The sequence below is a fragment of the Sorex fumeus genome, unplaced genomic scaffold, assembly GCF_029834395.1.
Source record: "Sorex fumeus unplaced genomic scaffold, SorFum_2.1 ptg000122l, whole genome shotgun sequence".
NCBI classification, from domain to species: domain Eukaryota; kingdom Metazoa; phylum Chordata; class Mammalia; order Eulipotyphla; family Soricidae; genus Sorex; species Sorex fumeus.
Window position 1 is genome coordinate 14,987,442 of NW_026606179.1, and position 21,083 is coordinate 15,008,524.

At 49.7% G+C, this 21,083-nt stretch overlaps 1 protein-coding gene across 1 annotated transcript in view; it reads left to right on the plus strand.

The window, feature by feature from the left end:
- LOC130043362 (poliovirus receptor homolog) overlaps positions 1 to 19,759 on the plus strand; it is a 216,961-nt gene extending 197,202 nt beyond the window's left edge. Inside the window, exons 5-7 of the mRNA XM_056135616.1 lie at positions 18,499 to 18,647; positions 19,443 to 19,562; positions 19,674 to 19,759. Coding sequence (XP_055991591.1) covers positions 18,499 to 18,647; positions 19,443 to 19,562; positions 19,674 to 19,759 — 355 coding nt within the window. The remainder of the gene's footprint in view (positions 1 to 18,498; positions 18,648 to 19,442; positions 19,563 to 19,673) is intronic.
- Positions 19,760 to 21,083: the final 1,324 nt, after the last annotated feature.

A 21,083-nucleotide genomic window follows, 5' to 3' on the forward strand; every position in this document is an offset into this window, starting at 1 on the left:
TTTGTCGTTTCTCCCTGGGCACAGGGTGTTTAGGTTTATTGGGTTACACCCATCACAGGGTTCCCAAGCCACTCCCATTCCTCTGTGTTTATCTGTAACCTCTTTGTGCTCTGCTTCCCCAACTGGTCAACCACCTTTATCCCCAAATCAGACCCTGTTGACTTGGTCAGATCCTTCTAGGACACTGGATTTGTATTTGTAAGTGTAATATTGCTTTTCTCTTCTCCTTGTGCCCTTTGCATAGTTACCTTAGAGCAATGTCCTTTTTGTATAGACACAGGAAAACAATTAATGCTATGCTTTCATAACTTGGGAGTTAATTGACTCCAAATAATATTCACTCCTGGGCATGTTTTCTTGAAAAGGATGACCGCTCCTGAGTCAGCCTCAGGAAAAAACAGGGTCAGGCATTGACCCCTCGAAAGGGACCCCAGTGTCCACAGAAATGCCGGAGTGGAGAGGATGAACTGTCCGTGAGTGAGAGGCCGTCAGACCATGTCTCAGGGGCTGTTACTGGACTCAGGGTCCAGGCTGGGTTCCAGGGTGTCGGAGTGATGGTGGTGGACCCCACATGTGGCTTATGTGAGGTGGGGAGGAGAAAGATGTTCACTTTCTCCAAATTCACCTCTGCCACCCTGGGACCCAGAGTTAACTAGGACTGAGAAAGTCTTTGATCAACCCCTGCTCAGCATAAGCCTGAGTCCAGCCAGCTCCACCAGGTGACCCTCAAGCCACACCTGAGATCGGCTTGGTCTTCTAAGCAGGAGCTGGAGTGTGGGCTTCCCCAAAGGTGGACAAGCCTTGAGTGACCTTGAAAGCCGGCTTTTATATGCATATTCTCAGACATTGCCGTGGTCTGCAGCTTTCCACCAGAGGTGGGGCTTCGATCAGGGATTGTCACAAAGGGACAGCTTCAAAGTTTCCTGTGAATCTCCTTTAAGCCTTTGATTGCACTTCCTGTCTCTGCTGAAGTCTGTCACCAATGTAGTGCTCAGGCATTCTCTGGGCCTGTTACTGGGGTTAGGTTGTTGGGGTCGGGAGTTCCCTAACCCTGGGAGGCATGGAGAGACCAGACAGACAATGTTCCTGCAGAAATTCAAGCGGGGTTTTATTCAGACCATCATGCTGGGGCTCTGCAACATACCCAAGAGCGGGCAGAGGCTGAGAGCCTCGAACTCAGAAACAGGTCATCTTTTATACAGTTTGAGAACAAAGACCACATATTTTGCACATACATGTTTTGCTAGGTTCCTTGCGGTTTTTTTTTTTTGCAGTATCTCGACCCAAGCATCTTGACCAGGTCACATAGTTTCAGTTTCCAGAATGGTCAAAACACTCTATCTATCTTTAAATAGTTATGTCTAACCCATACCTTACACATCCACTGGATTCAATCCAGTTTTGTAACCCCAAGGCTGCTGAACTGTTTACAGAAAGCAATTTTTGCAAGTTAATTCAAGCAAGCAAGGATTTTAACTCCTTCCTAGACTTCCTAGCTCCTTTCAAGGTATGGTCTCAGTTCCTGTTTTCCTGCAAAGTTGGCTTTTGCAAGTCAAGACTTTTGATATTATTCACTATATCACTGTATTGCTGTAATCCCGTTGTTCATTGATTTGCTCGAGCGGGCACCAGTAACATCTCCATTCGTCCCAGCCCTGAGATTTTAGCAGCCTCTCCTTATTCGTCTTTCCCAACGTATTAGAGGCTCTTTCAGGGTCAGAGGAATGATACCAGTTATTGTTACTGTTTTTGGCATATCAAACACATCACAGCTAGCTTGCCAGGCTCTGCCATGTGGGTTGCTATTATTACTTCCTAAGAAACTTACTGCTATTGCCTTGGGAGGGGGCCTTCCCCATCTACCTCCCTGCCTGCCTACACCATGAGCAGGTGCTGGGGGCCAGGTGCTCTAAAGCCCGGGGCAGGGCTGTGAGTTAAAGATGCCCAGAGCATCTTTTGCAGAGTTTGAAGGGAATTCAGAGTCTTTCCAAGGGAAGTTACCACATGGGGTGTTTCTGGGCCCATTGAGTAGAGGGTTTTGTGTTCCCTCCACCCCATAACACACACATACAGACTTATTTAAACACCACCTTGGTTTACAAATTAAGAAACTCATTTGTTATAGGCATTCATTATTCCAACCCAATCTGCCCACCAGTGTCACCTTCCCTCCACCATTATCTCCATTTTCCCAACCACTCCTCAAGTCTGCCCTCATAGGATGATCACAATAATTTATTTTATATTGCTCATTACCCATTAATGGCTAAAAGAATGGTCAAAAAGTATTTCCTCAGAAGAAAATTAGTGAAAATTGTATCTCATGAAAATATTAATTCCTCATCTGAGGGATTATTAAGATGTTGTTACACGTTCAAGCTTTAGTGTTAGTAGTTTTGTTATCCAGATTAGTTGGCCTCTATACTACATCTTATCCAGTCTGGTGAACTGCTACTGGACTGTCAGGGTTGCCGTGTTTTGGTGTTGCAGGCAGAGTAGCTGGTTCCTGGGCATTACAACGGGGGCTTCTGAAGCACAAGGAAGTGGGGGGAGGGAGCCCACCCCCATTCCATAAGGTCGGGGGCTATTGGTCACAGGGACCTGTGTACTTGAGGTTTTGCAGGGTTAAGTTCACTGTGAGGCTCGTCGTCCTGAGTTGAAGGGGGTGCTTGTTTTGGGGTGTGGGAGCCAGTGGCTGTCAGGACTTTGGGTAGAAATTGGTCTGCCCCCCTCCAAGTGTTATGGGCACTTGGAGCCAGATGCACTAGGAAAAGTTTTTCAGGAATTGTTCATTACCTGATCAGAGACTGTTTTCTCTGTCCAGAATTTGAACAGGAGAGCAGCTCCCACCCCCAAACTGTTATTTTGAGTTTTTTATGGATCTCATTCTCCCACTGTTCTCTTGCTAAGTGAGCAAGCAAGATACATACAGAAGCCAAACATCAGCGATTAGCAAAGCAATCTTCACTTAATCACTTAACTTCCCGTTAGTCGTCGATTTGCTCGAGCGGGCGCCAGTAACGTCTCCATTTGTCCCTGTCGCGTGCTAGTGTAGCCCAATGGCATCTCTTCGCTCCGGGAACATGGAGGGCCTCAAACCGATCGTTCATGACCTTGACAAAGAAGTCTGACCATCTGGTAGGTGGGCGGCCACGCGGTCTTTTGACATCCCGTGGAATCCAATCAGTAACAGCTCTAGTCCAACGGTCGTCTTTAAATCTCATTACATGACCAGCCCATCTGATTTTCGACACCTTGGCAAATGAGACAGCGTCCCTGATCCTTGATCGTCGACGGATGTCAGAACTCCGGATTCGTTCTCTCATTTGAGTGAAACGTGATATTCCAAGCATAGCTCTTTCTATTCTTCTTTGGGAGACCTGAATGGTGTTCTCATCTTGTTTGCGTAGGGCCCAGGTCTCTGAGGCATATGTTAATGCAGGAAGAACAGTGGAATCAAAGAGATGTGCCCGGAGCCGGAGGTTCTTCGTCCTCTTAGCTATTTCTTCGACGTTCTTGAAGGCGTTCCAAGCCGCTCTCTTCCTCCTGCGCAGCTCGGGTGCCAGGTCATTTGTCATGTTGACCTCTCGACCTAGGTACACATAGCTGTTGTATTCGGAGATGGTCGTTCCATTGAGAGCGAATGGGGCGTCAGGAACAAGGCTGTTTCTCATAAACATTGTCTTCGTAAGATTCAGCTGTAGTCCTACCTTTCCACACTCACGGTCAAAGTCGGCTAGCATTTGTGCCGCTTGGCTGATGTTTGGTGTTATTAAAACAATGTCATCAGCAAAGCGGAGGTGGTGTAGTTGCCGACCATCTATCTTCACTCCCATTCCTTCCCATTCCAGTCGTCGCATGATGTTCTCGAGGGTGGCACTGAAGAGTTTTGGTGAAATGGTATCACCCTGCCGCACCCCTCTCTTGACATCAACGATCACTTCTTTGTAGAATGGTGAGATCCTGGTAGTGAATCCGCAATACAGCTCACGGAGGATCCTGATGTATTGGGCTTGAATGCCCTGATTGGCTAGGGCTTCAATGACCGCTTCCGTCTCAACAGAATCAAAGGCCTTCTTTAAATCAATGAACGTTAAGCAGAGCGGCATCTTGAACTCCCGAGAAACCTCAATGAGTTTGGTTATTGTGTGGATATGGTCGATGGTGCTGAATCCTTTGCGGAACCCTGCTTGCTCACATGGTTGTCCTTCATCTAGTGTTCTGCCAATCCTATTCAGGATGACTCGAGTGAACAGCTTGTAGATGACAGACAATAGGCAGATCGGGCGATAGTTGCCAATGTCATGGATGTCTCCCTTCTTGAACAGTAGTACGGTCCTGCTGGTTTTCCATTGAGATGGAACCTTGCATTCAGACAGGTAGCGAGTGAAGAGCCGAGCCAGTGTATTGATGAGTACTGACGGCAGGTTCTTCAGGTGTTCAGGTCTGACCTTGTCTGGGCCGGGTGCTGTTTGCTTCTTTACTGACGAAATGGCGTGTCGGATTTCGGAAGGGAGAACGTTGGGAACGACATACCCATCCTGTGGAATTTGGTATGTCGGCAAGTGGACATGGCTATCGAAGAGATTTGAGTAGAAGTCATGGATAATCTTCTCCATTGCCGTTCTGGAGGATGTGATGGATCCATCAGGACGTCGGAGGGCAGTCATCTTGGTCTTATAGTTGGCGAAGGACAGGCGGGCGTTACGAATACTTTTCCTGGCTTCTGCCGCATCTACCAGTACTTCTGCTCTTCTCTCTTTGAGGTCCTCCTTGATCGCATCTCTGCACTGCTTTGCAAGCTCGGACGTTAGCTTGCGGTTGCCTGAGGCATGCGCCAAACCACGCTGGCGAATTAGCTCAAGAGTTTTCGAAGATAGGCGACTTTTTGTGGCTATCTCTCTCTTGGCGTTCCTCTCACATTCATGGAGGTGCTGAACCAGTCGATCGTATTCCTCGTCAATGTTGTCAACAATGGCATCTTCCCATGTTGCCGCAATAGTACCAAAGAGTTCCCAGTTGGTGGTCGTTCTGGGAGTTCTCTTTTTGAACTTTGCAGCCCTTTCTCCCCGCTCTGTGAAGTAGAATTTTGCACGAAGGAGACGGTGGTCCGATCCCGTTCGAAATTTTGGGACAACAGCGACATCAGTCAGGCAAAACCGTCGATTGAATATGATGTGGTCTATTTCGTTGTGGAATCGTCCACCGGGAGACTCCCATGTCCATCGTTTAGATTCTGCCTTCTGGAACTGTGAGTTACCATGAATGGTCTTGGTCGACATGATGAACTCAGACAGTCTCTCACCCTGTTCGTTCCATTCTAGGCCATGGGTTCCGATGTGAAGTTCTTCAGCTGATCTTCTCGGTCCTATCTTGGCATTAAAATCACCCACAATGATCTTGTAGAAGGTGTGGTCTTCTTTATAGAACTTCTCTAGCTCCATGTAGAACTTCTCGATTTCTCTTTCATCATAATGAGATGTTGGTGCGTAGACAACGAAGATAGAAACTGCAGGCAGTGAGCCACATCTATTCATCCTGAGAAGGATGAGCAAAGCAATCTATTGATTACCAAATAGGACTATTAGTAGGACTGTAGGTGAACTATCAAAGATCCCTCCCCTCCAAATAAGAAGCTAAAGATAAGACACTTGAACAACAATGAAACAAATATCAAAACAGAGTAGTCAGATAATAGTTAAACAATTGATTGGTTGATTCTGGGACTAAAACATATCAGCATCAGGCTGATATTTATTGATATTTATTGTTCAGGAGCAGGCTCATCTTTATTGACCAACCATGTCTTGAGACTTGTTTTTCTGTCAAGTGAGCACACATCCTGCCTCTCTGCCACAGGAGTTCATAGCCTGCTTTTCGGCCAAGCTCCTTTGCACACATCCTGCTTTTCTGTCCTGTGAACATACATTATCTTACCTGTCAAAGGGGCTTGCATTCTGGATGCCAGGGTCAAAGCTTGCCTCTTTCTCAGGGGAGTGGGGTCAGTTTGTCTCCCACTCCGAGAGCGCCCCCTTGTGTCTCAGTCCGGTAAGGGGTGGAGAAGTTTTTGCATCAAGTTGATCCCTTTAGAGATTTATTTATGTGTCTCTGGAACAAGGCCAGTACGGATGAGCCTCTGTGTTGATGGAGGTGGTTTGTGGGTTCAGCCCAGGATTTGCATTGTTTGTCTGTGCTGGATCGCCCTACTTTTAGCTTTAGAGAATCATCCCTGTTTCCCAGAGGAGGAACAGAAAGTCAAACCAGCTTCCTCTGCCCCCACCAAGCTGCTCCAAGCCTGTGTTGGGCTCCTCTTACACCCAGGCCCCCAACAGCACAGGGGGGAGTGAGCGCTAACTTCCCTGTTGGTGCTCATGTCCCCTAGAATCCACGGGTGATGGTGTGAGAGACACACTTCCCAGTCCCAGAAGTCAGAGAAACAGCAAAAATGAGGTGCAGTGAAGGTGAAGCGTGTCCTGGCCTCTGGAAAGAACAGGTGTGGGCTGGACGGATCTTGGTTCAGGGAGCTGCTGGGAGTCTAAGAGCTGAATGGGGGAACCCCTGGAACAGCTCTGGCTGTGGGAGCACTCGGGAGTGCTCACTCTTTTTTTTTTATGCTCTTTTGATGACACCCAGCAATGCTCAGTGCTCACTTCTGGCTCTGCACTCAGGACTTACTCCTGCCAGTGCTTGGGAGACCATATGGGATGCTGGGGATTGAAGCCAGATTGGCCACGTGCAAGGCTAACGGCCTACCCACTGTACTATCACTCGGGCCCGTTCTCACTGTTCTCAGTCCCTTTACACTAACTGAAAAAGGACCAGAGAGGCTCAGGACCTAGCCTGATGCCCCCCATCAGAGTTCTCTGTCTCTTTCTCTTTCCTTCCTATTTTGTGTTTTTGTTTTCAGGCCATACTGTTGTGGGGTGGGGGAGTAGTCAAGAAGTCTGGAGCACACTTGTTTGCCTAAATGTAGAGCCTTTATCCGCAGTGGCTGCTTGTTGGGTAACATTGCTTTGTCCCTCTACAAGAAGCTTAGGTTTTATCTGGTTACACCCATTAATCTGGTTACATCCATCACAGTGCTTCTGAAGCACTTCCACTTCCATTGTGTTTACATGTAAACATGTAAACAGTCTTCCCTATGCTCTCCTTCCCACCCAGTTAATCAGCTTTCCCATTAATCAGACTTTGTTAATTTGTTAAGATCAGTTTCCCAGAAATCTATGATTTTATATATATGAGTGAAATATTGCCTTTCTCCTCTCATTATGCCTTATGAATAGTTTACCTTAAAGTAATATCCTTTTTGTATAGCTACAGGAAGACCTTAACATTATGCTTTGTAACTTAGGATTTGATTGGCCTTGAATATTATTCACTCCTGGGCATCTGCTTTCTCGACTTAAGCCTCAGTTGCCCTTAGTTCCTAACACCCCAAAAGCAGGGTCCCGATGAGGGACTGAATGGACCCAGGGCAAGCGGTGAGCTACCCTGGCAGCGAAATGGGCCAGGCCAAAGTGCCACGATTCTTAACTATAAATTAAGAGTTTGATCATAGACAAATGCTGTCATGATCCAAAGGTAACGACGAGACTAGGATCCTGCTAGGGGTGAGAAAGACTATCTGGCCTGAGCACCGTAGTCTGAGATCGAGATGGCCCTAGGAGAGCAATTCTATAAGTTTAAGATATTTCTTACTGTATCCATACAAAATGATTTATATTATACTCTTATATGCTTGTCGGACAAGGAGAGGAGAGGCACGCCCATGGGATTATGCTCTAGGGTGGGTCCTCCTGCTGAGGAAGGATCTGTCCTAGGAGTGGTCTTCCCTGAGGCTAAGATTTCTACCCCTGTTGATCTCTACCCCTATGGATTGTGACCGCACCTATGTAATTGTTTTCCCCAATTCCTCTTGGAGAGAGATATAAGGAGATGGTAGATTGGGCAAGGGGGCAGAGACGAGGAGAGACAGAGAGAGACAGGAGCAGAGACAGATGAGGAGAGAATCAGAATAAACTACGACTAATATCTACCAGCCTGGCCCTCATTCCTTCCTCCGCCTGACCATCGCCATCAACCTCTCCGGGATGGGAGAAGGGTGAGACTACCGAACGCGGGCGGCGGGAGAGATAGAGCCACCGCCACTGTGTATGGATGCCGAGCCCCCCTTGTGTGAGTTTACACAGCTGCTGAACCTAAAAGTAGTGTTTCAGCACAAGGAACAGCCCCAATCTGAGTCTAGGCAGAGTTCTCATACATTAGTACCTTATCCTGTTTGGCAACATCCATTGGCTGTTTTCCTGAGCAAAGAGCATGATCTAGTGATGTAGGCAGGCAGGAATATAGGGAAGGTCTCTCCCTCAAGGCAATGGCAAGGCAATGGATTTCCAGGAAATAACAATACCAGTTCACCTGAATTTGTAAAAACAACTTTACAGAAAATAGGAAATAAAGTCTGATAAGACTTTCACCTGGCCAGCAACAGACCCAGAAAAGACTGGACTCCCCTCTGACAGAAGCTCCAACAGATACTAAAGGCCAGGAAAGGCATTTCTTTTTTTTTCCCTTTGTCTGTCTGTCTGTCTGTCTGTCTATCTGTCTCTCTCTCTCTCTTTATTGAATCACAATGAGATACAGTTACAAAGCTTTCATGTTTGAGTTTCAGTCATACAATGATTGAACACCCATCCCTCCACCAGTGCACATTTTCCACCAACAATGTCCCCAGTATTCCCCATCCCAGCTCTCCCCCTGCCTCTATGACAGACTATTTCCCCCATACTCTCTCTCTACTCTTGGGCATTATGGTTTGCAATATAGATTCCAAGAGGCTATCACGCCTGGTCCTTTACTTTCAGCACACATCTCCTGTCCTGAACGTTCCCTCCAACCATCATTAACTTATGATTTCTTCTCTATTCTAGCTGTCTTCTCCCCCACCTCCCCCAGGCAGACTTCCAACAGTGGAGCAATATTGCTGGCCCTTTGTCTACTGTCCTTGGGTGTTAGTGTCATACTATGTTATTTTATATTCCACAAATAAGTGCAGTTCTTCTATGTCTGTCCATCTCTTTCTGACTCATTTCACTTAACATGATACTCTCCATGACCATCTGCTCATAAGCAAATTTCATGATTTCATCTCTCCTAACAGCTGCATAGTATTCCATTGTGTATATATACTAAAGTTTCTTTAACCAGTTGTCTATTTTTTTAACTTTTTTTGCAGCAAGCTGATCCCTTTAGAGATTTATTTATGTGTCTCTGGAACAAGGCCAGTAGGGATGAGCCTGTGTGTTGATGGAGGTGGTTTGTGGGTTCAGCCCAGGTTTTGCATTGTTTGTCTGTGCTGGATAGCCCTATTTTTAGCTTTAGAGAATCATCCCTGTTTCCCAGAGGAGGTACAGAAACTGAAACCAGCTTCCTCTGCCCCCACCAAGCTGCTCCAAGCCTGTGTTGGGCTCCTCTTACACCCAGGCCCCCAACAGCACAGGGGGAGTGAGCACTCACTGCTCTGTTGGTGTGCATGTCCCCAGAATCCACAGGTGATGGTGTGACTGACACACTCCCCAGTCCCAGAAGTCAGAGAAACAGCAAAAGTGAGGTGTAGTGAAGGTGAGGTGGGTCCTGGCCTCTGGAAAGAACAGGTGTGGGCTGGAGGGATCTTGGCTCAGGGAGCTACTGGGAGACTAAGGGCTGAGATGCGGAACCCCTGGGACATCCCTGACCGTGGGAGCACACGGGAGTGCTCATCCCTTTTCACTAACTAGGAAATGACCATAGAGGCCCAGGAACCAGCCTGCTGCCTCCCAGCAGAGCTCTCTTTCTCCTTCTCTTTTTCTTTCTTTCTTACTTTACGTTTCTGGTTTTGGGCCATACCGTTGTGGGGTGAGAGAGCAGCCAAGAAATCCGGAGCACGAGGCTATTCCCAGGTTGTTTTCAAGGTTTTCTGCCCCTGGGTCCCTGCATCCTTGCAGTGTCCAATCCTGTTTCTTGGTTCTTCTTTTGAGCATTTTGTGTTTTTCTGCTAACTTTGGGTCATCTAGTCACAATACCTGGGGAAAACCAGGGCTTACTACTGCCTCTCAACTCAGGAATTACTGCTGGCAGTGCTCAGGGGACCAAATGGAAATCTGGGGGTTGAATCTGGGTCAGTCAGTTGCAAGGGAAATGCCCTAGTCCCACTGTACTAGTGCTCTTGTCTCTGGAATTCTTGTTTGTTTGTTTTTGAGCAACACCCTGCAATACTCATGGGTTACTACTGTCCTTGCACTCAGGAATTACTCCTGGCATTCCCCAGGGAGCCATGTGGAATGATGTGGATCAAAATTGGGTCAGTCATGTTCAAGGCAAGCAGCCTACCTGCTGTACTATCTCTCTTGGCCCTCACATATAGATTTTTTTTGCAACACCCAGCAATTCTCAAGGGTTGCTCCTGGCTCTCTACTCAGAGATCACTCTTGGTGAGTTCAGGGACCATAAGAGATGCTGGGAATTGCTGGTCAGCCAAGCATCAATGCGAGCACCTTTGTATTGGTTCTGGTTATGGAACATTTTAACCGCAATATTTTTTCACAATTTAAAATGTAGGAAACCTGGTTATATTAATTCTGGTCAGAGCCTAGAGCAGCACATGCACCCACAGTACACGGAGAGGTCCTCTTATCCACCCTGCCCAGCTAACTAGCCCTCACCCCCACACTCTCCATCCTGCTGACTTGCAGGTGACCACCCAGCTGAACACCCCGGGCTTTCCCCATTCTGACTTGGGTCTGGGGACCTGCAGCCCCTCAGCCTGAACCTTCTCCACTCTCCCGTTTCCTCCACAGAGCCCGGGAAGGTGGTCGTGCTGGCACCCATCGAGTGGCATGGGCCCCTGGGCAGCAACATAACCCTGCCATGTCACCTGCAATGTCTGGGGTCCAAAACCCCGCAGGTGACTCAGATAAGGTGGACGCGGCTGGATCCTCTGGGGGATCCCAGCATTGTGGCCGAATTCCACTGGGAGCGGGGCCCTAGTGTCCTGGAGCCTGACCGTATGGAGTTCTTGGCAGCGAAGTTGGGTGCAGACCTCCTGGACGCCTCGCTGACCATGCGCCAGCTGAGCCCTAGGGACGAAGCCATCTACACCTGCGAGATCCACATCAGCACATACCAGATGGGGAGAGCAAGCATCTGGCTCCGAGTGTTCTGTGAGTGTGAGGGGCGGGGCTTCAAATAGGGGCGTGGTCGCGGGCGGGGCTTCTGAGAGGGGCGAGGCTAGTGGGAGGGGAGGGCCGGAAAGGACTCAGAGAGGGAATGGTCAGGGTGAGACCCAAGGAGGTAAAGCAGCACTGGTGGGGCTAGGGGTGCATATGGGGCCAGTATTGTGGGTCTGGAGAGAGGGAATGGATTGGTTCTTGTAGAGGATCTTGGTGACTTTTGCGTGGGGTGGGGGTGGGAGGGTGGGATTTGTTTGTTAGGTTTTTGCCTGGGCTCGGGTAGTTATTTGGAGCAGGATTTGGAACCTGGATTAACTTCCCAGTGGGCCCTGGGTTGATCCAGAATAAGGCTGAGAGCTGAGATGCGCATGCTCAGTTCCTGCCTTCAACACAGTGACAACAGAGGTGCCTTGTCCCCACCACCAACACCAGCACACGCACTCTCATTAGGTGGGTCTAAACCTGGGCCACCAACACCGCCATCACACCAACCCTTGTCTATAGCTGGGCCACCACCACCACAGTCCTTTGCAGCCTCCCCCAGCTTCTTTTTTACTTTTTTAAATTGAATCACCATGAGATATAATTACAAAGCTTTCGGGTTTGAGTTTCAATCATCTCTTCACCAGTGCACATTTTTCCACCACCAATGTCCACAGTATCACCCCCTAATCCCACCCCTCTCGCTGCTTCTATGGCAGATAATTTCCCCCATACTCTCTATCTCGAGGAATAGTTCTCCTAGGGAAGCTGAGTTTCAGAGAGGCCAATACTCTGGCCCAGGTCACACAGCACACACAGGCTTCTCCATTTCCCTTTCTCCTCCTTCCCTCTCTCCATCCACCTTTTTTTCCCCTCCTCCTTCTTCTCTGTCAACAGGAGGAATTACCATAACAAACAGTTTCTAGAATCCAGCATGTCTGCATGATATATATATATATATATTAGTGGATGGGAGCTGTAGCGATAGCCGACCAGGGTTCGATTCCTCTGTCCCTCTTGGAGAGACTGACAAGCTACTGAGAGTATCCCACCTGCATGGAAAAGCCTGGCAAGTTCCCCGTGACATATTCGATATGCCAAAAATGATAACAACAAGTCTCACAATGGAGATGTTACTGGTGCCCGCTTAAGCAAATCGATGAAAAACGGGAGGACAGTGCTACAGTGCTACTCTCTATCTACTGTTGAGTATTACGGTTTGCTCAAATTTCTCACCACCATTCAAGCCTGCCTGCCAGGGGCAGATGCTAGGTAATTTATTTTCTATTGCTTATTAGGAATATTGAAGGGTGGGGCAATAGCACAGCTGATAGGGCGTTTGCCTTGCATGCGGAAGACCCGGGTTCGATTCCTCAGTCCCTCTCGGAGAGTCCAGCAAGCTACCAAGAGTATCCCGCCTGCTCAGCAGAGCCTGGCAAACTCCCCATGGCGTATTCAATATGCCAAAAACAGTAACAACAAATCTCACAATGAAGTTGTTACTGGTGCCCGCAGGAGCAAATCGATGAACAACGTGATGACAGTGCTATAGTGCTACTATGAATATTGTGAGAGGTTGTGTGGCTACTTTTGTGCTTCTGAAATTCTAAGATTGTAAGTGGTGGGTTTCAGAAACATCTCTGTACAGAGATAATCTATTGTGAAATTCATTTGGGTTGGGACAGCCAAGACCCCAAGCAGGTGGGGAGACAGGAAGGGACTTCCGATCTCCTCTGCCGCTATGTGGCCTCTCCTCCAACTTCTCCGGTCACAGATATCCTGCTTCCCCATTGCGTCCCTGACTGCTGTCTACACTGACTCCCACACTGTCTACACCTGCTCCTTCAGCAGCATCCACACACACTGCCTCAGCTGCTCTCTGCCCCAGGCTGCCCACTCTGGCACCCTGCTGTCCCCTCCCCACCCCACCCCCCCCGCTCAGCTCCCAGCCCATTCCTGAACCCCTTTTCAGCGCTTTCCAGCCCCTGTCCTCAGACTGGTGCCAGTCCACAGAAATTTCCTGCTGGACTACAGGAAAAGTCACCAGGACTTGTCAACAGAATTTTGGTTTACTGCTTGGTTTCTGTTTATTTTTTAAATTAAATAAATATGTCACTGTCACTGTCACTGTCCTCCCGTTGTTCATCAATTTTGCTCGAGAGGGGCCAAGTAACATTGTGAGACTTGTTACTGTATTTGGCATATCGAATACATCATGGGTAGCTTGCCAGGCTTTGCCGTGCGGGCAAGTGTTAAAGATAAGGAGGGACAGCTGTGCTGCTGGCTCAAATGGAGCCAATTTCAGATCCAGCAGAGTGAAATTAATAGCCTCAAGTGCTACCCTGGCAGAAGAGTTAGGGATCCCCATGAATTGGGGGACTTGTATCCTCCAAAGAGATCAAACTGGTTGAAAGGTGCAGCTAAGGGCAGAGCCAGTTAAGGTTTCCTAAGAAACTCTGTAGGGAGGCCAGGGGCTTAAGGGGATGAATGGATGTAAGAATAATTTCAGTCCCCAGGAATTAGATGGGAGGATCTTATTGGGTGACACAATGTCCGGGCAGTGGCCAAAACCGAGGTGAGGGAGGAATAAGCCTTTTGCAGGTGGTGGAAGTCAGGGAGGCCCCCAAAAGTATTTATCCATGTAATGATAAATATTAAAATCCGGTCCCAAGGTATTCATAATAACAGAGGTCACCAGCTCCTGGCAAATTGTCAGACTATTGGCCATCCCTTGGGGCAGAATCACCCACTCTTGGATGGAAAAATCTCAACACAGGGAGGGAAAAGGCAAAATGCTGACAGTCTTTTGGATGCAGAGGAATGGAAAAACAGCAATCCTGAATGTCTGTGGCACCTGGGGAATCTCCTGAGATACAACAAACAGAGGCCAGAGGGAGGCCCCGAACATTCATCCTCCCCCCACCCCCCAATTCGGTGATCTAAAATCCAAGAGACATCGCCAAAGGCTTGATTCCAGTGGTTTCCCTGGTGATATTCATCTCTATAATAGGCTTCCCATTATAAACAGAAGGATCCCAGGAGGGCAGCCTGAGTAAGATCCCTCCAATTCCGTGGCGTATTGAAACAACTTTGTACAGGGAGAATAGAATAGGAAGCAGTTTCCAGAGAGGCGGCTCAGGTTCAGATGGAGTCTTTTCCCATGGGGTGACCAGCACCGTGAAAAAATTAACAGACTTGCTGTCCTGTCCCTCGGCCCTTTGGACAAGAAAAGCCACTCTTTCCCATAGAGTCATCAAAAACATAAATAGCTGTGACATAAATAGGGGTGACAGCGATAATGGTGTCCCAAAAAAGTCTCAGTTTGGGGCTGGGAAAGGTGGAACCTGCAGGTAATAAGAAGGTCCTTGGGACAGGTCAGTTGGGGGGGGTCCTTAAGAGAGGAAGAAGACCCATCCCTAGTGACTACACAAAAGGGGATCATGAGGCAAATTCTTAAAAGGGGGGAAAGGAAAACTCTCAAACACTTGTCCGGCTGGTCCCCTCACAGAGTCTTAAGGAGACCTTGACTTTGGAGCACATGTATAAGTCCCCTCCTGGTTGACCCTCTGAGGTGGGCCCAATCTACTCCAGTTCTTACGGTCTCCATGGAAATGCAGATTAGAGCCCACTCAGAGTCCATAGCTTTTCGCCATGGACCCACCAAGCACACTCACAATCACACTCCAGTCAGGGGAAAGACTGATAATAGGCAGCATCTTGGAAAGGCCGGAGCCTTTAACAGGGTGATTTCGGTATCCCACTGCCAGGGACTACTCACCTAACCACGCTGCTGGCCCTCATAGGTCTTTGTGGTCCCCACGTTGGGCATTAAGTGTCGTTCTGACATGTTGGGTCCACAGAACCAGCAAGAGAGCCAGCCATGGCAGTCCACCCAATCTCACCCATTTCACACCAGACAGGGAAGGGGGACATCTGCTAGAGGGAGGATGAGGACGCGTATGGAAAAGCCAGACAAAGACAAGACACGACTCCAGGAGCCTCTGCAGGGAGAAGACTCACTCTACTGCTATCAGGCTTAGGTTTATGTACCTTAAGGGAAAAGGGAGAACAATGGATGGAACCTTTCGGGGGGATTTCCTGCACAAGCCCACAAGCAGTTGAACAGGGTATCCTGGCTCCTCACTCTCCCTTGCTTGCTGGCAATTAGCTTGCTCAACGGTTCCTGACATTTTGTTTTAAGCATAGTAACCTGACATTGTATCTGGTTGTCTCAGGAGGAAGGAAGGAGTCGTTGCTGGGCCCTGCCACGGGAGGGGTCTCTACAGCTGGTCTGCTTTGACCAAGGCTCAGGGGATCATCCTCGACCCCAGCCATTCCTCAATCATCCCCTGCAGCGCTCCAGATGCAGGCACTGGCAGGTGGGAGCAGAGCAGAAATTCCCAAGCATGTGATCATGCAGAATAGGGTCTGGACCCCGAGAACATGAGCACATTTGGCATCTGTCCCCAGGTCACTAAAGTGACAGAATGAGACTCTGACCCTCTCCAGGACAGCCCAAATGACTCGGGGTCATGTCATGTCGCCCAGACTCAGCTGCCCCTCATGTTGCCCGTGTGAAATGTGGTAGGGGCTTCTCTTCAAGTATTGGCTCTGCGGTGCTTGCGTCCCTGAGCCTGTGCCTGTCCCCTCCCCAGATGCCCCCCAGGTCTCCATTACCCTCTATGATGACATCAGGCAGCAGGGTCACAGGGAGATCGGCTTGACCTGTGATGCCTACAGCAACCCGGAGCCTAAGAGTTATAATTGGAGCACGTGAGTCCTGGGTCTGATTCAGGTCTGAGGAGGGAGGCTGGGGATGGACAATCATGTGTGTGGGGGGGGTAGGCTAGGGTGAATTCACAACTGTCTGGTAACAGGGCCTGGGTGCCCAAACTCCAAGGTGAAGAGGAGGAGGGGCTGACCTGAACTCCTGTACCTGAGGAAAGAAGTGCTGGGAGCCAGAGTCTAGTGAGAACGTTGGAATGGACTCCTGGGTGTGAGGGAGGAGGCTGGGCATGGACTTCCTGGGTCTGAAGAAGGAGATGGGTATGCACTCCTGGGTCTGAGAGAAGGGACTATGGATGACTACTGGTTCCTAGGGAGAAGGCTAGGGTTGGTGGCCCACATCCAAAAAAGGAAAATCAACCAGTGTTGGCGTGGATATGGGGAGAAAGGGAGTCTCCTTCACTGCTGGTGGGAATGCCGACTGGTTCAACCTTTTGGAAAACAGTATGACGTTTTTCAAAAAATTAGAAATTGAGCTCCTATTTGACCCAGCAATATCACTTCTGGGAATATACCCCGAAGAGGCAAAAAAGTATAGTAGAAATGACATCTGCACTTGTATGTTCATTGCTGTACTGTTTACAATAGTCAAAATCTGGAAAAAACCCGAGTGCCCAAGAACAGATGACTGGTTAAGGAAACACTAGTACATCTACACAATGGAATACTATGCAGCTGTTAGAAAAGAAGAAGTCATGAAATTCTCATATAATTGGATCAACATGGAAAGTATGCTAAGTGAAATGAGTCAGAAAGAGAGGGACAGACATAGAAAGACTCATCTGTGGAATATAATGTAACAGAACAGGAGACTAACACCAAAGAATAGTAGAGATAAGGACCAGGAGTTTTGCCCCATGGCTTGGAAGTTGGCCTCACACACTGGAGAAAAAAGCAGCTCAGACAGAGAAGGGAACACCAAGTAAAGGGTGCTGGGAGGACTTGCTCGGGTTGGGAGCTGCTGAAAATAGACTATAGACCAAATACTATGGCCACTTGATACCTCTATTGCAAACTACAATACACAAAAGGAGAGAGAAAACAAAAGGGAATGCCCTGTCACAGAGGCAAGGTGGAGAGGGGGAGAGGGTGGAGGAGTGGGGGGATACTGAGGTCATTGGTGGTAGAGAATGGGCACTGGTTGACGGACGGGTAACCAATCATTGTATGACTGAAATGCAAGCACGAATGTTTGTAAGTATGTAACAGTACTTCACGGTGATTCACTAATTTAAAATCAATCAATCTGTTAACTTGAAAAAATTTAAAGCAAGCAAGCTGAGGTTGAACTGCTGGTCTGAGGGAGGAGGCATTGGGGCTGGACCCCTGGGTCTGAGAGAAGAAGTATATGATGGATTTGTGGATCTAAGGGAGGGAGCATTGCAAGGCAGACTAATTAGGGAGAGGAAGGAAGGACTAAGGCATGAACTCCTTGGTCAGTTTTGGATATTTTTGTTTGTTTGTTTGTTTCAGGGGCCCAAATCCAGCAGTGCTAGGGCTTATTCCTGGCTCTGAAATCTGGGATCATTCCTGGTGGGGCTCTGGGGATTGCATTGGGATCTTGGGGGTAAAATCTGGGTTGGCCACATGAAAGGCAAGTGCCCTACCTGCTATCCCTCTGACCCTAGTCTCCTTGGTTTGAGAGGGAAGGCTCACAAATAAACTACTGGGTCTGAGGGAGGTAGCTGGGGATGACCCTTGGTCTGCAAGGAAGGAAAAGCAGAGGGATTCAGAGAGAGAGAGAGAGAGAGAGAGAGAGAGAGAGAGAGAGAGAGAGAGAGAGAGAAGGGTCACCTTATACTCCTATTAGACTGTCTTGCCTGTGGGCAGGAAAATGGGCTCAGTGGGGGACAGGGACCCAGATGTGTGGACCTGGGACTCAGCCCCAGCACCCACACCCATATTATTTTTCTACAAAATTAAGGTAACATGCACACACAGTCTGGGGGATTCAGCCCTGGCAGCAGGTACCCCAGCTCTTCATGCCCAGTTCCTTGGCCTGTCTTTACCTCCTTCCCTTATCCCCACTCAGCACTGGGCCATGCGGGGTCAAAGATCACCTGCACCCAGTAGGGGCATCATTAGCTGAGATACACCCCAAGGACCCGGAGACCAGAGCAAAGGAGGCGATAACTGACCCGGGGTCTGAGGAATCGGGGCAGCTCTGAAATTCTTCTCAGGACTGGGCATTCCTTTCACTGAGGCAGAAGCTCTCTGGGTCACTAAGCAGAGGAGGGCCTTGAGCGCTGTTCCAGCAAGTTCTCTCAGGCCACCAGGTGTGTGTTGGGGGATTCAGGAGCCAAGTGTCAGGATCAGAGTGGAGGCCACACAGGTCCTGAGAACTGGAAGATTCTGAATGAATTCTGAAGGTGGGTCCCAGGATCTGCTGAGCACTTACGGGGAAGTGAGAGGGAGATTCTAAGTGGCCCTCAACTTGGCTCACACAATGGGAGGTGCTGGAGTTCCTCAGTCCCTGTCACTCTGGACTCAAGCAGAGGTCGCGTTCACATCTGCCTGGGTCCCCCAGGACCACGGGGCCTCTGCCCCCATATGCTGTACCCCAGGGCTCCCGGCTCCTGATCCAGCTCACTGAAGAGTTCATCAACACGACCTTTATCTGCCGCGTCTCCAATGACGTGGGGACAGGCCAGGAAGCCATGAGAGTCCAGCTCCCAGGTGAGGACCAGTGGGAACATGCAGACACCCAAGGAGGTGCCGAGCAGAACTGCCTCTGAGGAGGGATGGGAGGGTCCCTGGGGAAGGACCCCCTCAGCCATGAGATTCTCCCAGACTCCTGCCGAGGTCTCTGCCCAGACACTCAGAAAGGCCTTTCCAGGGGCTAGGGCGAAGGTCTCGCCATTGCAGCTGCTGGAAACACCACAGTTGGGCGAAAAAACGGCCTCGTCAGGTTTGATTCAACCTGGGAACCTCACTGTGTGTATAAACAAAAAATTTACCTTATTTTGTCTGCGCTATTCTCGGTGCTGGCTCTATTCTCAGCCGACTCTGCCCTCAGTAATCCGGGAGTCGGGGGCATTCCAGGTGCCCAACCCACTGTTTAATGGGGCAGAGGGGTAACCCAACACATTTTCTTATTTTGTTTGCTTTTTGGGTGACACCCAGGTATATTCAGGGCTTATTCCTGACTGTGCTCAGTGATCACTCCTGGCAGTGCTCAGGGGTCCATAAAGTGTCCCGGGAATCAAACTCAGGTAGTCTTTGTAGCAGGCCAGTGCCCTCCCTGTGTCCTGTCTCTCTGGCCCCTGAACTCAGCATTGACAGTGGCTCTGGCCAACATCAGCAGCCACCCAGAGGGGAGCCCTCTGATTGGTCAGTCCTGGGTCCCGCCCCTGGACCACAGAGTTCTAGGGAGTGACAGTGGGGGCTGCCCATAGGAGTGAGGGGCGATGTTTGCGGGCAGGGGGACCCCAAAGTCTCTGACCCTAACCCCTGTCTCCTCCTCTTCCCCAGGATCTCCCCAGGAACTGTCACCCTCACGTTCAGCTCTCCGGATCGGTCTCTGTGTTTCAGGAATTGTGTTTGTGGCTATGCTGGGGGCCCTGGTTTATTCCCGGGTTCGGAGGCAGGCCCGTAAGTGTCTCTGGAACATTCCCCACCCGTGAGTCAGCCCTGAGCATCCTGAGCCCCGATCCCTGAGCCTGAAACCATGTGAGGCTCTGTGTCCCCCCCCCCCCCCTCCAGGCAGCCTGTCCTGCATGTCCCCTGAGCTGGGCGGCCCCGACCCTGCAGACATGGACACTGAGGCAAGGGCTGGTCTCCCACCCTGAGGGAGTGAGGCCCCCAATTCCAGACCCCCCCCCAGAACTGGGTGCCCATCAGGGAAACAGGGGGGCTGGGGTCAGAGTGACACCCTCCAGCTGTCCCTCTTGTCCCTTGCTAGGAGAGATCCACTGTTGCTCCTACAGAAACAAGGAGGCAGCAGGAATTGGAACCCTGGTATCCCTCTGTAGGTGTTCTGGAGAAAGAACTTTCTAGGACATGTGAAGTATTAGCAGCTGGAGGACAAGGCATATATGAACCCACTGTGCTCATTTACCCTCGAAGAAATGGTCTTCTCTCATTCTCACTGGAGGCCTCCTCCAGGAAGTCCCCTAGTACCCCAGAATGTGTCACCACCTGCTCTGGTCTCCCCCATGCCACTGTGCCCACTCTGGGTCACGCTATGCGGGCCCATGTCTGTGTCTCCCATGGACTATGAGGCCCCGAGGGCAGGACTCTCAGGGTCTGTGTCCCCTTTACCCTGGCCCCAGGCTGGACTCAGGTGTTGGAGCAGGTGACCCCGTGTGTCATCCCCAGAGCCGAGCGGACTGTGCTCAGTCATCCCCAGCCTTATTGCTCAGTCACCAGCAGAGGACGGGCTCCCTGTGACTCAGTCTCCTCATCTGTAAAGTGGGGCCTCCCCGAGCACTTGGGGCAGCACTGAGCCCTGCATGGGGCATGTTGTCCCCCCATCCCCGGCTGTGTCTCTGTGACTGTCGTTCTTTGATGTCACATCAGCAGGGCAGGGAGAAGAGCATTGCGATTGTTGGTGCTCAGCCGGGTCTCCTTCCTCAGGAATGCCCCTGGAAGAACGAAACACTCAGGACTGACTGGGGGCCCTCCAGGGGGTTGAGAAACTGAGTCTCAGGAAGGGGATCTCAGGGTCAGGGTCACACAGCTCCTGAGGCCCAACTCCTGAGGCCATAGTTCATTGTATTGATGATGATTCATGATGAATAACTGGCTGACTGGGGCTCGGTCAGTATCAATCATATTGATTACATACTATCAATGTATTGATAATCTGTGACAGGGCCAGGACAGGCTCAGAAACAGCATGTGTGAGACCCAGATTCAATCACCAGCACCACAAATAAACTAAACAACAAAAAAGAATACAATGAAATCCATGAATAAACTTGCTGAAGCCTCCCCTCAACTCCACTTTAGAACTGTGGGGCCCTGAAGGGAAGGGGGAGCCCCTGGCCCTGCACCCGGGGTCTATCCGTGACTGCCCACAGGTTCCTGACATCTCTCTCCTGTGTCTGCAGGTCGGGAACAATGGTCCTCTGTGTACAGTCAGTCTCCTGCACTACTGTACACTACTCCTCC